The 16,392-nt window shown below is 40.4% G+C and overlaps 1 protein-coding gene across 1 annotated transcript in view; it reads left to right on the top strand.

Annotated features, from left to right (window-relative positions):
* The window catches only part of gpc1b (glypican 1b), a 268,996-nt gene that overhangs the window by 233,950 nt on the left and 18,654 nt on the right, over positions 1-16,392 (top strand). The window contains exons 4-5 of the mRNA XM_034182371.1: positions 2,092-2,319; positions 2,452-2,615. Coding sequence (XP_034038262.1) covers positions 2,092-2,319; positions 2,452-2,615 — 392 coding nt within the window. The remainder of the gene's footprint in view (positions 1-2,091; positions 2,320-2,451; positions 2,616-16,392) is intronic.

The raw sequence follows: 16,392 nt of genomic DNA, 5'->3' as shown, positions 1-16,392 counted from the left end.
CTGGACATTCTTTCTGGCTTGGTCCTTCTTCCTGGCCAAGTAGTATTCTCCTTCCTTAGTGTTCCACTAAGCATACAGCTTGCGTTGTGCCCTTTCTCAGTCTTTGCCATCTCTGTCTTCACCTAACATTGCAGTTGCTTGTACTCCAGGTAATATTCTTCATCTTTACAACAATCTAATGTAGCTTTTACATTTCTTAATAGCAGTTTGTATTATAAAATAGTGTGTAGATGTTGATATGACAGCCCCTTAAAGTGGTCATGATATCCAAAATTGTTTTCAAGCTTCCATTTATAGCTAAATATGGTTGTGATTTAATGATACACATCACTTCTGCAATTCAAAATCTGTGCATGTATAAAGTGTCCTGCTATGCACTTTATTTTCAGCTTGTTTTAGAAGACACATGTCAGAAAAGCTATATCTGGACTCCTGCTTGTTAAACACACTAGATTTTTTTTTTTTTTTTTTTTTTGGTCATACTGTAACATTTTGGTCGTGTTAATTTTCTGACTTGTCAGACAGTCTGTCTGCTTTACCGCCTGCCTCTGCCTTCAGCTTGTGTCTGTATACTTGGAGGTGCAGCTGGATTTTCTGTACCCTGAAGTGCTGTTAAATCTCTGATGTCCCCAACAGCGACATCCTCAAATTCTTTGGCACTGACGGTATAAGCCAAATGTGGGTTTGTGGTGTGACACAGTAAGAATACAAATCAGGTTTAACATTTACATTTGTATGTTCATATTACTGAAATGTTTTCGACAGCATCAAGGATATAGTACATCAGCATTAAATGTTTTTTTAGTTTTGTTTTTTTTTCCCCTCATAAGATAATTTACTTTCAAGATATTGCAATTGGATACTGGTTGGTATATAAAAGCAATAAGGACAAAATAATACACAAATAATGAATGTTTATGAGTTCAATGGTACAAATATTTCATGAGGTGACAGCTGGAACATACCATTCAACTTGGCGGAGCTGAGTTGAATAGTTTGTTCCAGCTTTCACCAAATTAAATATTTGTTGCATTGAAAGAATGTAAAAATATTCATCATTTGTTTTATATAACAGCTAAAATAGATCCTTGTCATTTGATATTTTATTAATTTATAAACAACAGAAAAGGGACTTACAGTTTGGTGTTCCACTGTGACTTTTAGTCCAGTGATGCTGTGCACTGACTTCGGACTTCCATTAAAAAAAAAGACTGTGTAGTTCCTCAGTCCAGCCAAAAATCACATCAGCATTTCATGTGAACAGGTTTTCATGCATCCAGAGGCTTACAGCGGAGTGGATTTTTTTTTTGGTGTGTGTGTGTGTGTGTGTGTGTGTGTGTGTGTGTGTGTGTGTGTGTGTGTCTGTGTGTGTGGCAGCATCAGTTAGCTCAATCAATCAACCCCCCCCCCCCCCCCCCGCCCGCACACACACAACTGCCTGGTCGACTGTATGTCCTCACTGCAGTGAAAAAAATGTCTCGAGAGAGTCATTGTTCCTCCCACGTGTGTGCACACACGCAACCTGGTCGGCGCTTGTGCATGCGTGTACTACAAAAAAAAACTGTGTACATCCTCAGTGCAGGGAAAAAAAAATCACATCAGAAATGAGTCCAGCTTTTCTTCTCTCTTCCTGCTAACAGCCTCCAGACAGCACAGAGGATGTGTTTTGTGTGTGCATGAGCATGTGTGGGCACACGTGCACGAGCATGTGTGGGTGCGCTTGTGCACGTGTGTGCGTGATCACGTGTGTGCACACATGTGCGTGTACGGTCATGTGTGCAAGCATGCATGAGAACGCGCGTGTGTGTGTGTGTGTGTGTGTGTGTGTGTGTGTGTGTGTGTGCGTGCGCAGAGTGCAATGGTACCAAACATATGGAACCAAATTTGCACTCTAAATGGAACCAATCCGCACTCTAAATGCAATACAACACAAAAGGGATGAATTAATCCATGTCATGTGACATACAATGCACCAATCAAATAACAGGATCCACTCAGCCGCTATATAATACCCAACACTCCATACTGACTAATCCTGTTGTTTCTGAGCCAAATGTATCATCCCTTATTTAACATTTTGTGTGTCTTTAGGCTACTTTTTGGAACTGCTGAACAAATCAGAGATGAACCTACAGGAGACCTTTACTCAGTCTTTGGGAGTCATCTACTCTCAGAATGTCCAGGTATTTTCGGACTTGTACACGGAGCTGAGGCACTACTACCAAGGCTTAAACGTCAACCTGGAGGAGGTACTCAATGACTTCTGGTCCAGGCTGCTAGAGAAGCTGTTCTACTACACAAACAGACAGCATTCCATTGGTAATAACTTGCAGTACTTAAAATTAAACACAAAATCGCAACCATTAAGGGATTTATGATGTATTATTTCACTGCTTTATTGCTACTGAATTTCTTTTTAGAGTTAAAAAAAAATAATGCATTCTTTTTCAGGGGAAGACTATTTGGATTGCTTGTCAAAGCAGTTGGAGACATTGCGACCCTTCGGAGACACGCCACGTGAACTGAAGATGAAGGTCACACGCACATTTGTGGCTGCACGTTCCTTTGTTCAGGGGCTTGTTGTCAGCGGTGAAGTAGTGCGGAAGGTTTCTCAGGTAAATAAACCCTCGCAGAATTTAACTAGGGAGACATCACGGTGTCTTGGTGTCTTCTCTCACTAGCTTAATCCTTGCGTGGTCATTCAGGTTTTTTGGGAACAGTCTACTAACTGTGAAAGTGTTGCCACACGTCACAGTAGAGTGCAATAGAGGACTTCAATGTGCTTTCTGGCAAACTGGAGCTGATGTTTCACATCACCTTTTCAGGATAATCTGTTTTCCTTTTACACCTTGGTAAAAGTGCAAATTGCCCTTCAACCATAATAATCCCAATTTATAGTCCAATTGACGAGCCATACTGTATGTAGGCTTTGTTTTATTTATTTACTTTATTTTTAATTGATGTACATGCATTATTTCAAGAGAATCTGCAAAAAATACAGAAAAAAATCTTGCAAGGATGCTAAAAGTTAAAAAAAAAAAACCTGTTTGCGCCTCTGAACAAGAATTTGAGGGATTATTTCTCAGTTGGTGGTGCCATCCTCCACCGTATTTTAGAAGTCTTTGTGTCATAGTGGTGATGGTGGGGTCGGGGTGGGGGTTCGACTCTGTACAGAGAGTAGATTATGTGCACCTATGGCAGGGCTACCTCAGGCACAGGTGAGACGGTCTTAAATTAATCAGGCATTAATTAAACTCATTCCAAAAGTGCCTCCTTACAGAAATGACAGCTGTTAAAGGTAAAAAGCAGTTACACATGTTTTTCACATTTATTCATCAATATGCATATTTTGCAGCTTTTTATTATTTTATGTAGTTTAAGGCACAATAAAGATGCAGTTGCGCAATACGGTGAGTTATATATACAGTAGTGTTCAGAATAATAGTAGTGCTATGTGACTAAACAGATTAATCCAGGTTTTGGGTATATTTCTTATTGTTACATGGGAAACAAGGTACCAGTAGATTCTCACAAATCCAACAAGACCAAGCATTCATGATATGCACACTCTTAAGGCTATGAAATTGGGCTATTAGTAAAAAAAAGTAGAAAAGGGGTGTTCACAATAATAATAGTGTGGCATTCAGTCAGTGAGATCATCAGTTTTGTGGAACAAACAGGTGTGAATCAGGTGTCCCCTATTTCAGGATGAAGCCAGCACCTGTTGAACATGCTTTTCTCTTTGAAAGCCTGAGGAAAATGGGACGTTCAAGACACTGTTCAGAAGAACAGCTTAGTTTGATTAAAAAGTTGATTGGAGAGGGGAAAACGTATACGCAGGTGCAAAAAATTCTAGGCTGTTCATCTACAATGATCTCCAATGATTTAAAATGGACCAAAAAAAAAGAGACGCATGGAAGAAAATGGAAAACAACCATCAAAATGGATAGAAGAATAACCAAAATGGCAAAGGCTCACCCATTGATCAGCTCCAGGATGATCAAAGACAGTCTGGAGTTACCTGTAAGTGCTGTGACAGTTAGAAGACGCCTGTGTGAAGCTAATTTCTTTGCAAGAATCCCCTACAAAGTCCCTCTGTTAAATAAGACGTGCAGAAGAGGTTACAATTTGCCAAAGAACACATCAACTGGCCTAAAGAGAAATGGAGGAATATTTTGTGGACTGATGAGATTAAAATTGTTCTTCTTGGGTCCAAGAATCACAGTTTGTGAGATGACCCCCAAACTTTGAATTCAAGCCACAGTTCACAGTGAAGACAGTGAAGTATGGTGGTGCAAGCATCATGATATGGGCATGTTTCTCCTACTATGGTGTTGGGCCTATATATCGCATACAGGTATCATGGATCAGTTTGGATATGTCAAAATACTTGAAGAGGTCATGTTGCCTTATGCTGAAGAGGACATGCCCTTGAAATGGGTTTTTCAACAAGACATCATCATGTGACGGAAGATGGCATCAGATGTGTCGACGTCGCGTCAGTGGCGGTGATTTTGCATGATGAAGTCATTGTTCCTGTGCATATTTTTAGTGAACTGACTGAACTTTTGAAAGTTAATGAGCATTGAGTTTGATCTTGGACATAACTTTGAGTGTGAGCTGATCGTATCTGGGTCGGCGATTCATCCAGGCCCGCGGCGTGGAGGTTCATCCAGGCCTGCGGCATCAGTGGAGGCGGTTCGTTCAGGCCCACGGCATCGCTGGAGGCGGTTCATCCAGGCCCGCGTCATCGGTGGGGGCGATACATCCAGGCCGTGGCGTCGGCTACATCCGTGGCTAGCGGCAGCTACATTCAGGGCTGGCGGCGGCGACATCCTAGGCTTGCGGCAGTTACATCCGAGGCTGCCTACGGCTACATCTTGGGCTGACGGCGGCTACATCCGTGGCTATCTGAGGCTAAGACCGAGGCTGGGGGCGGCTGTGACTGAGATTAGCAACGGGGAGGGCTGGTGTGCGGCGACTGAACCTGTGGTGGTGGAGGCTACGGGTGAGAATTGTTTTGTAATTGATAGTGGCCATACTGGTCCAAGATAATCAACATGGCACCACCCAAGAAAACAGATAAACTCGAGGAAAATATAGAGGAGATAAAGACTTCAATAAACCGGATATCAAAAGACATGTCTAATTTAGACAAGCTGACGGTGGAGAATAAAGAACTCCAAAAGTTGGTTAAAGAGAAGGACAAGATCATTAAGAAACTTGAACAACGTGTAGATGAACTTGAACAATTCACTAGAAAAGATGATGTTATAATATCTGGACTAGAAACTAAACATCGGACATATGCAAGGGTAGTGGATTCTGGTGGAGCCAATGGGGAGGATGCACCACCTGAAGAACGACAATCTAACATCATATTTTAAATAAAGCTCAGTATGGATTCAGAACAAAACATTCAACAGCTATGGCAATTATGGAATTAATAGAGAAAATATCAACAACAATAGAAAATAAGGATTATTTTGTAAGTATTTTTATCGACCTGAAAAAGGCTTTTGATGTTATCGACCACTCAAGATTGCTTTACAAGTTACAACAATATGGAATAAGAAGTATTGCACATCAGTGGGTAAAAAGCTACTTAGAAAATAGAAAACAGTTTGTTCAGGTAAATAATACCAAATCAGAATTGTGTAACATTATTTATGGAGTACCACAAGGATTGGTACTTGGACCCAAACTGTTTATTTTGTATATTAATGATTTTGTGAATGTATCTAATGTGCTTGGCAGCATTTTATTTGCTGATGATACAACGTTGTTTTACTCTGGATCAGATATACAGGAAGTAGCACAAGTGATAAATACAGAGTTGAAAAAAGTTAAATATTGGTTTGATATAAACAGATTGTCACTAAATATTAATAAGGCAAATTTCATATTGTTTAATGACAGAGTGAAAAAAATAATGTGTCATTACAAATAGATGGAATGGATATACAAAGGGTAAAAAAAAACTAAATTTTTAGGAGTCATGATTGATGAAGATCTTACATGGAAGTCACACATAAATTACATAAAAGGGAAAATAGTGAAAGCTATTGCTGTTTTGCATAAAGTAAAAATATTCATTAAATAGTTATGGTTTATTAACATTGTACAATTCATTGACTGTTCCATATTTAACTTACTGTGCAGAAATCTGGGGATCAACATATACAACTTATACACAACCTTTATTTATTCTGCAGAAAAGAGCTTTAAAAGTGATTAGCAACAGTGGTTTTAGAGATCCATCTAATCCATTATTCATTAAGTACAGGGTACTTAAATTTCATGATTTAGTCGATTTGAAAATATTACAAACAATGCACCAAGCTAATAAAAATACTTTACCAACAAACATTCAAAATATGTTTGAAGAAGAGTAAGTAGTTATAAATTGAAAGGAATAGAAGTCTTTAAAAAAACAAGATACAGAACCAAAGTAAAGGAACGGAGTATTACAGTAAATGGTGTAAAATTATGGAACAATCTCAACAAAGAAATCAAAGAATTAAGGTTGCTTAAGTTATTTAAAAAAACGTATTAAACTAGATGTATTAAGTAAGTATGAAACTATGAAATAAGTCAGTGGGCTGTGAGAAAGCCAAAAAATGTAATCTGTTAATAATGTTTAAAATGTTTTAAGTTTAAAATGTAACCTGTCAGAGATGTAATCTACTAAATAATGTCATAATTATGAAATAAGTCAGTGGTATGTGACAAGTCAAAGAAATACAATCTGTTAAATAATGTCGAATAATGACGCTGGATATTGAAAGATTGTATTGTAAAAAGGGGCAGAAAATATAAGACTTGTTCTTCTCTCTGCTCCTTTTCATTCAGGTGATTTGTGATGCTTTATTTCTGCTTTTCTGTTTTGTTTTGTTTTTTTAAATGAATGAAATAAATGAATGAAATGACCCCAAGCCCCTTAGTAAATGAGCAAAATCTTGGTTCCAAACCAACAAAATTAATGCCTCGCAGATATGAAGAAATCATGAAAAACTGTGGTTATACAACTAAATACTAGTTTAGTGATTCACAGGATTGCTAAAAAAGCAGTTTGAACATAGTAGTTTTGAGTTTGTAGCGTCAACAGCAGATGCTACTATTATTGTGAACACCCCCTTTTCTACTTTTTTTTTTATTAATAGCCCAATTTCATAGCCTTAAGAGTGTGCATATCATGAATGCTTGGTCTTAATGGATTTGTGAGAATCTTCTGAATCTACTGGTACCTTGTTTCCCATGTAACAATAAGAAATGTACTCAAAACCTGGATTAATCTTTTTAGTCACGTAGCACTACTATTATTCTGAACACTACTTTAAATCACAGCCCTTGTCTCACATCTCTTTCTTTCTAATATTGTGACTGTTTTTGTGTTTTTATTCATATGTTCTTACTGATTAGTGTTTTTTTTTTTTCTTTTTTCTTGCCGTTTGGTGTCAACACATTTGCACGCGCATAGACGCCCGTATTAGTTTGCAGCAAGAAATCAATACAGGTGAAAATGAGAAGCTGTATAAAAGGATGGCCTACGGCTGTGCGAGTCAGCCCCTGCAAAAACACTTAATGTCAGCTGCATGTGGAAATATGTCTCTGGAGGCTGCAGGGAGGGCTAATATCTCCCAAGAGAAACCGCTCTCTATCTGTATGAGACACGCGTAAGGTTAGGGCTGAAATCATGGCAGCTCATGCACGGGAGGTTACCAATAGGAAAAACTTCTCAGATCAGCGTCTGACCATCAATAGTACTGAGATACACAGAAATCATTTGAGAAGACAGATGCTGCACTGTGGATTAATATTACATTCATCTCAAGGAGAAATCAGGTCAGATCTTGTGTCGGCATTCAAAAGCTGCAGCAACACATATAAGGTCTTGTTTCAAGCTGATTACAAGGCCACACTTTTGAATGCATGTCAAAAAAAAACCTTTAATTGTGATGTATGTGTTCTTGCACTTTGTGCGCTTCAGTTTATATGCTGAATTGAGAATGAATTTGCTGAACCTATAACATCTCTCTCTGTTTGCCTCGGTTTGTCAAAGAAAGTCAGCCCGACACCCCCCCAACACACACAGACCTGAGCACATCTCACTGAAGCGCAGAAATAACCACATACATTGTGCAACAGAATGGTTATCTGCCCTGAATTTCAAGGAACAGCATGGCAGAATCACCTAAAAATGGCCACCGACAGGCTAATGCAGTTAGAACCACAGCAGCTGTAAGTGGATATGAAGGCAACACTTACTGTTGAGCTGTGCTGCGAGCAGCATGCCACAGCAGAGCTGCTATTTATGGTTTATGACACATGGCTGCACAATGGGCCGGCCAGAGTCGCTTAAAAACGCTCATGCAGAGGTCTTCCAATGAAACAGACACTTTAGAATGCCTCGTCTGCTCGTCCGTCTGTGTGGAGCTACATCTCAGAATCTGCTGAGTGGATTTCCTTCACCAGGTTCACAATGCTTAGGGACTAGCTTTCGATGGAATTCTGTGGCGATTTCCAAAACTATACTCTTTTGAAAAGTTCTTACAACAGCCAATCAGAAATGGATTATTCTACAGTATTTTCCTGGAAGTCATCATGGTGGCTGTCTTGGATTTGTCATAACTGTGACTTAAAATTTGTTTTTCAATACCTAGTCTTCAAAATGACTTAGGATGTTGAATCCGGTAGCAAAATTAGATGGCATTTTGTGGAGATTTCTGAAAATAAACACTTTTGAAAAGTTCTTATAACAGCCAATCACAAAATGGATTATTCTGTTTTCCTGGAAGTCATCATGGTGGCATCTTGGATTTGCCAAAACTGTGACTTAAAATTGGAGTTTTCAATACCTAGTCTTCAAGATGACATAGGATCTTGAATCCAGCAGTGAAATACTAATTTTTCTTTTTTTTTTCAGGGACAAGTAATCCAATGAAAAAGATAGAACAGTGGTGGCCAAGCAGTTAATGCACTTGTTTCCAGAATCTAATGTCCCCAGTTCAAGACTACCACTAGTCAATCACTATGTAATGTGGAGTTGCATCGGGAAAGGTTATCTGGCATAAAACTTTGGGTGGAATAGTGGTTAGCACTGCAAGAAGGTTGCAGGGTCGATTTCCACCAGTGTTACCAATGTGGGACATATTATACCCACTCAAGATGGTGGTCCATACAAACGAAGCGGCCCTTGCTCTCCCGACTTTGACACCCACATGTGGCCACAAGCGGCAATGGCAAAAAGCGTAACTAGGGGGTCTGGGAGCGTGCCCAGGTCAGGGCGAGGAGTAATCCATCAAATGTGAAACTGTAATTCTGTATCAGAATCCACATCAATAATTTCGTATGGTAGCTTAAATTTACCCATTTCGGAATCGTTGTCGATACGTGACTTTCTCTTGCTCTCAGCTAACAGCGCCATTATTGACATTTGCGTAACAGGGCGCGGGGTATTACATTAAAAGTGAAATGGTTGAATATTTTGCAACCTTACACCCAATCTGAAATCTCACACGATTAAACAATCAGATTTGCAGAAAAATGTAATTGGATTAGAATATTTTATACATCGCTTTGCACCGGGTGTAAGAGCAGGACTTAAATTTTTGTACAGTGGGTCCTACTCATCTGAAATAGACAAACATCAAAGATAATTCATAAAGTGCTTCCAAACCAAAACTGATGGAAATGTGCACCGACCTGGAGCTCTGCGGCTAATTATTTTGAAATTTGGGCCACCTGGTGAAGACAGATTGACTTCACCTAAAGTTTCTGTGAACAACATCTCCAAGAGTTGGTCCTGCCACAGGTAGCTAAAGTGGCTGATGGAGAGTCTTTGCCCTCAGAGTAATCCGAGTCAGGGAATTCTTGTTGGAACTGCTGGATGGGTGGAGCAAGACAGGAAGAGATGAAGTACCTCTGCTGGGATTTATTTCCGACTGATGCCATGCTGTTGATGCTGCAGAACAGTGAGGGACGTGCTCAATAAACGAGGTTGGCTGAGGGATGCTTTTGCAAAATATTCCAAAATGGGTAGTTACGAATGAGGTCATGGAGCACCTGCCCCATTTAAACATACAAATGCTTTTGTGAGGAAGGCGAGGGGACACAGTGTAGCCACCGTCGTGACAGACAGTCTCTCTTAAAGGGAATGTGAAAGGCAGCAATCCAAGTTCTCTCTTTTTTTTTTTTTTCTTTTTTCAAAGCATCCATATTTGATGTGGTTTAAATGATGCATGTCCATACTTTGACAAACGGAGCAATTTCACATTCATAAATTGCCTGTGTGTGTTGATGTCTTGCACAGCACATGAATGCAAATTGGAGCAAGACTGCGCTCCAATGGAGAAAAAGCACGACAACTAATCACAGCTCTGCTTCAACACTTCTCTCTCCTTTGTTGCAGAGTCAATTTTACCGTGTCACCCGACATGATATTGCTCAGATCTGAGCCCAACTCATTCTTCTGTCTCCTTTTAATGTGAATTTACTGGTGTCCTAATTTGGCTCTGAGCTTAATGCTGTAATTCTATCTTGGATTGATTGGGCCCTAATGAGACAACTGTTTCTATTTATAGCAGTGTGTTTCCACTTAAAGGGTCCAGAAATGTTTACCACGCTCCGCTACAGGCAGCATTACGCCACAGTGTGCGAGTGCAAAGCACAGCAGGACCCCCACCGCCAAAAAACCCTTGCTTGGTTCCAACTTCCCAGAAATCTTTGCATCTGTTGATAAGCCAGATCCATAATGAAATATAGAAAAAGAACACAACACAGGAGAAGAGGCCAGAATGAGCAGATATGAACAAGAATAAATAATGTGACGCAAGTGTTTCAGAGGTAGAGAGATCAAGGGCCCTATCATGACAGCTTGTGCATAATGCATAGAGCAGGTGGATTTGAGTTTTGTTTTTTTTTCTCTATCTAGACAGCATGTAAACTTAAGCACAGAGCTGGGTGCAAAGGGTTGGATTTATCCTCTTCATTTGTGATGACAATTCTGTGAGCGTAACATAAATTCAGCCAATCAGAGTGGCACCTAATTGGTGACTTGGGTTTTCCTGTGGTGTATTCAACATTCATTGTGGCGTGCCACTGTTTTCTGATCAGGAAACAGATGTGTAAGGAGAGCGCATGCATGCACCAAATCAACTGACAAGAGACATAACGCTGGATGTTGCTGTGACAGTTGGATGAAAACATTTGAATATTTATGTGCTCTACTGGTGACCATGCTTGGCTGTATGCATGTTCTTGCAGCAGTTTCAGCTTAGGAATCTGATGTAAATTTGTGAATGATTGGAAACTCCGATTGGCCATTGCATGCAGCACTTTTATAAGTAAGTTAAAACTGTCTTTAACTGGTAACTTGCTGTTTGTTGTGCACTTTGACACAGGTGATGCTATTAAGCTTCCCTTTTCTGTTAATGATGAAATGTGTGATTAGTGATTTTTATCTCAAAAACACAAGGTGGCATACATATTACGGTATTGTCAATAGCCTACATCTAACATCTCCCATCAGATCCCTGTTCATCCACACACCCCAGAAAAGCAGTGTGAAAATATGATACAAACCAGAGTTTTGAAAAGCATTTTTGCCCCTCATCCTCAGGGTAAAGGCCTAGGTTGAAGGAGCATTGTTGTCACTCCAGCGGGCGGGCCGGTGGGTGTTGGGCTGCATATACTATTGACTTGTTTGTGCAGTTTCTCTAGAATCGAGAGGCCTAGCCTAACCAAACTTTCAGGGAAGGTGTATCAGGTCACGACTTCAGTCAAGATCAAAAATTGATGACCTTGACATTAAGGTCACAAGCCAAACGGCCTTGCAACATCACAGGAATTCTGCCACCCATGGAGGCTGAAGGGTCATTACTTTTAAATCATTATTTTTTTTATTTCCACTTTGAACCCACTCTGTCCAATTGTCTGACCGTTTCACCCTTGAAATAGCAGAAATATAATGTTCTAGACTTTAGACCAGGTTTTTGCACATACCAAACGATGCAAACTAATCAGCTCTGCGGCTGCTCATATTTAGACCAACACACCCACATGACCACAAGTAGACTTGTGTTTTGAAGATGCAGGTACTCGGCACGGATGCTGTCAGACATCAGGTGGAAGCTGTTAACCCCCCAAAACTTGAATCAGCTGCAAACTGAACTGCAAAACGTGAATAATGAAAAAAATATCTCCAGAAATATGAACACACATCTCGCAATACGTGAGTTTCTTTATGATTTGGTGTATGTGCTTGGCTGAAGAGCCAATGGTGTGACTCTACTATCTAGATTAGACTAGATTAGACTAGATTATGACTACCTCTAACTTTCATTGCACCACGGAACTTCGTGCCACCCCTTGACTCGCGCGCACATTAGACTCTTTCACGTTCTCTATTAGTGGGCTTGGTGAATTCTGCTTCATGATTATAGGAAGAGTCGGCATCGAAGGATCAGAAAGTGATGTCCTTATAAACACTTGGCTGCCACAAGCCAGTTAATTCCTGTGGTAACTTTTCTGACACCTTGTGCTTAAAACCAAAAAATTCAAAAGGACTGTGATGCTCCGCTTTCACGGTCTGTATTCATACAGAAAGTCAAGATCAAGCAAGTTTCCTTTTGTCCCACGGGAGGTTTCTGTCCTCCCTGACTTTACCTTAGGACACCTGCGTTGTTTGACAGGTTTACCACTGCAGTCAATCTCCCCACCTGTCGCTATCCGCTGAGGAGGTCACAGCCAGTGGGGCCAGGCGCTTGACACCAGAAGCGAGAGCCCGCTTGGGGCTTGCCTCCCGCCTCACCGGATGTAGTGATGCCCCCCCCCCCCCCCCCCCCCCCAAAAAAAAAGAAAAAAAAATGCGAATTGATCCGTTAACTACTTAAACTTAAAGAAAATATATCGTGAATGATATTCATGTTTTGCGACTTATGTTTTGATACCTGCGTACACATTTGGTGGTATATTTTATTCACAGTTTGTAGCAAAATTATTAACAGTTTGGGGATATTCATGGTAAATTTTCATTAATGGCTTGCAGAAAATTCACAATTTGCAGCAGATTCACTTTTTGGAGGTCAACAAAGTTAACAACTCTTGTGTCGCATTGTGCGCTGCAATGCACCAGCTGAAGCACAGGATGCCAAGTGTTCATTTTTGCTCTTGCATTATTTCCTCTCCTTTCTTGTGCCACATTGGGCTGGTTGTTGTGTCCCTAACGTCTTTCCGCAGTGTTTTGTTCCCCTGGGTGGGGGAGTGGTGGAAGTAGGCCATGTGCCACATAGGTTAGTCTGGTGTGAGGGAGTCTGGAACAGCTCACTCTGTAACACGAGTCTAGAGGTTGGTCACATATCTTCACAAACTACAAAGGAAAGACTCACATGGCGAGTGACACGAGGTGGCTTTTTTTGTTGCCACCGGAAGTGCAGAAGGTTCTCCAAGGATAAAATACTGGCCTTAACATGGTTCGGGTCAGAATACATAAACACCCATGTTTTATGACTCCCCCTTCCCATTTGGTTTGCTTCTTTGGCCACTACAGGGATGATTAAAATGAGCTTACAGTGAGTGCAGTGACAACCACTCTTTCAAAGTGCGTAGCGTGCCACAGCTCCAAGGCTGCAAGGAACGCTGTCAACACCAACCTCCAATTAGCAAAAGAGAGCTTTGACACACTATTTTATTTCTGCTGTGTGACTCCCCGCTTTAATCCTGTGTGAATGATGTATAGTGTAGGACCTCAAAGTGCCTCCTCACTAAAGGACCTTGATCAGATTCTTTTTTTATTATTGTTATTCTCCTTTAATTCTCCATCAGTGAATTTCTCTTTTCTCATTCTTTTGTACTGATTTTGCTCCCTTCACTCACCAAAAAGACGTTTTGCCTGATTCATCGCGGGCTAATGAGCGTGCGGGTGAGGATGAGAGGAGACGAGTAGAGGAAGGCACGAGTGACGGTCTGACTCATGCATCATAAAACTGGAGATAAAGTCCCAGAATATGGTTACTTTCTGTTTCAGTCACCCCCACCCCCATCTCAAACTCTTCCCACATTTGTACAACTGGCAATAATTTTACTTCATATTCTGGTGACCTATTCTATGAATCAGACATGTGGTTGCAATTTAAATATACAGTTATTGGAAGGCTTTAATTTTAATCAGAGTAAAGATTTTGCTCAGAGTTGAGACTTTCATCTGATCGTATGAAACATGAGATGTAATTTTAAGGGTTCACTCATCCGGAATTAGCTTCTTCAGATTTGTAAAGCTTGCATATTTTGGCATTTCAACAATCATGCGCATTACCTGACCACTGATTTCAACATCAGAACCGACTGAGTGAATTAATAATTTGTGATTATTGCATTGCTATTAGTCCTTAATTGCTAAGGCCAGTTAAGGGTGAGACACACTGGGGAGACTCAGACTAATTAAATTAAAAATCCAGCATCAGTTACCCAGAACATTTGCATTCAAACACATAAGACTACAGTAGAAGGCTATCAAGTAGGTATGTTCTGTACATGCATAAACCCTCCATGCCAGTAGGTGGTGCTGAAGATTATTAGGGCCACCGGAAAAAAATAAACAAATATGAGTTGGGTATTGATGAAAAAGGTAACTATCAAATTGTTTATTTTTAAAATAAGGGCCTTTATTGCCATTGTACATACATGAATACATAGAACGAACTTGTCATGTGCATTTACGCCAAAGATGGCACCGCTTGATATATTTTGGTCATTTAACCATTAAAAAAAACTATGTATTTTTAAAAGCTATGTATTCTTCAGGTTCTTAAAACATTTACACAGTACTGTTCAATGTTAACACTTGAACATTAACAGTCTTGACTGTTTGCTAAACTACTGACAGCTCTCCAGAACAGTATAAATGTTGTGTTGGGATCCAAATGCTGCCACTGTTCTGCTTCTCATTTGTTTTCAAATATTAGTTTTACATAAGTATGATTTTGCAATTTAAAGAGCACTTTACTGGAAAAGCACTGAGTTGGCCCAAATGTCAGCTTCAAGGAGCATTGTATGCATAGCTGAGGTTGTCCCATGTATCTTACTGTCTCTCTCACACAGACACACTTCCTGAGGTTTTGTATGCATAGCAGTATTCTCCTGTGAACAGAGCTTACTGGTATTAACCCAGTTTCAGTTTGTATGCACCAAGGCCCTCCTATGCAAACAGTCGAAAGGGACTGAATTGGAGAGATGGAGTTAGGGACTGAGAATACTCAAATTAATGTCAAGGCCTTTTCAGTGGTTGTGAAACAGATTTTTCCCAAGGAAAATAAGCAGAATGAAAGATTAGGTCAGGTGTAGGAGCATGTGCTGGTGCCATGTACTGCTACATGGACCCAATTCTAAAGAGTGATGAATTACTCAGGCAGACCAATGAGCCATCACTACCTCTACAAAACAGCCATTTCTCTACCATTGCCAGATAGTTTCTGGGCATGCCATTGGCCTTTTCCAGTTGCTAGTTCCAAGGCACTGAAGTGAGCTGTGGAAAGCAACCCACATAGCCATAGTTGGTGTTCCCCCACAATACAAATACTATGCCTTTTCAGGAACCCCGTTTTTCACAAAGTTATTCGAGTGGCACTCAAGAATTATCCAGACAGATGTAATGCGAAAGGTAATTCAGTTCAATTAAATTTATGTATACAGCGTCGAAGCCACAACATAAGTCATCCTAAGGCCCTTCATATGGGTAAGGCTTGCCCACCCCCTAAAACTACGGACATCTAGTTAGCAACTTAGATCAGCGGTTAGAGTTCAAGTCTCACAACAATACAATAACAATGTTGAGAAGGTGATGATCTAGTGGTTAAGTGTTGGGCTTCAGACAAGAGGATCCTCTGTTCAAAACCCAGCCAGACTGGAAATTGCTAAGGGCCCTTACACAAGGTCCTTAATCCCGTAGTTGCTCCTGGAGTGTAGTGAGCGCCTTGCATGGCATCACCCTGGATTTGTGTCTGTGTGAATGGGTGAACGTGAGGCATAATTGTGAAGCACTTTGTGCTTCTGATGCACATGGGAAAGTGCTATATAAATGCAATCCATTTACCATAACAATGAAATTTCCAAAACCTGAAAGACTTGCAGCATCATTAGCCAGCAAAGGTATCAGCATTGTCAAACAACATCAAATCTGTTATGACTCAGATATATCTCAACCTCATAAGTTCAGGTCCAACAGACACCAATACAAATGCTGATGGCAGTGAATCTCTCAACAAGTTCAACACTTTCCTCATATACAGATACACATTGTCTGATGGTTGAGCCCACTGAGTTAGTGAAAGTCTGAACCTAACACCGCTATACCACAGGGTATCATTCTACTAGGACAGTCCACATTCCAAAAAA

This window comes from Thalassophryne amazonica, chromosome 12 (assembly GCF_902500255.1).
Source record: "Thalassophryne amazonica chromosome 12, fThaAma1.1, whole genome shotgun sequence".
Taxonomy (NCBI): Eukaryota; Metazoa; Chordata; class Actinopteri; order Batrachoidiformes; family Batrachoididae; genus Thalassophryne; species Thalassophryne amazonica.
This window is presented reverse-complemented; position numbering and strand designations above follow the sequence as displayed.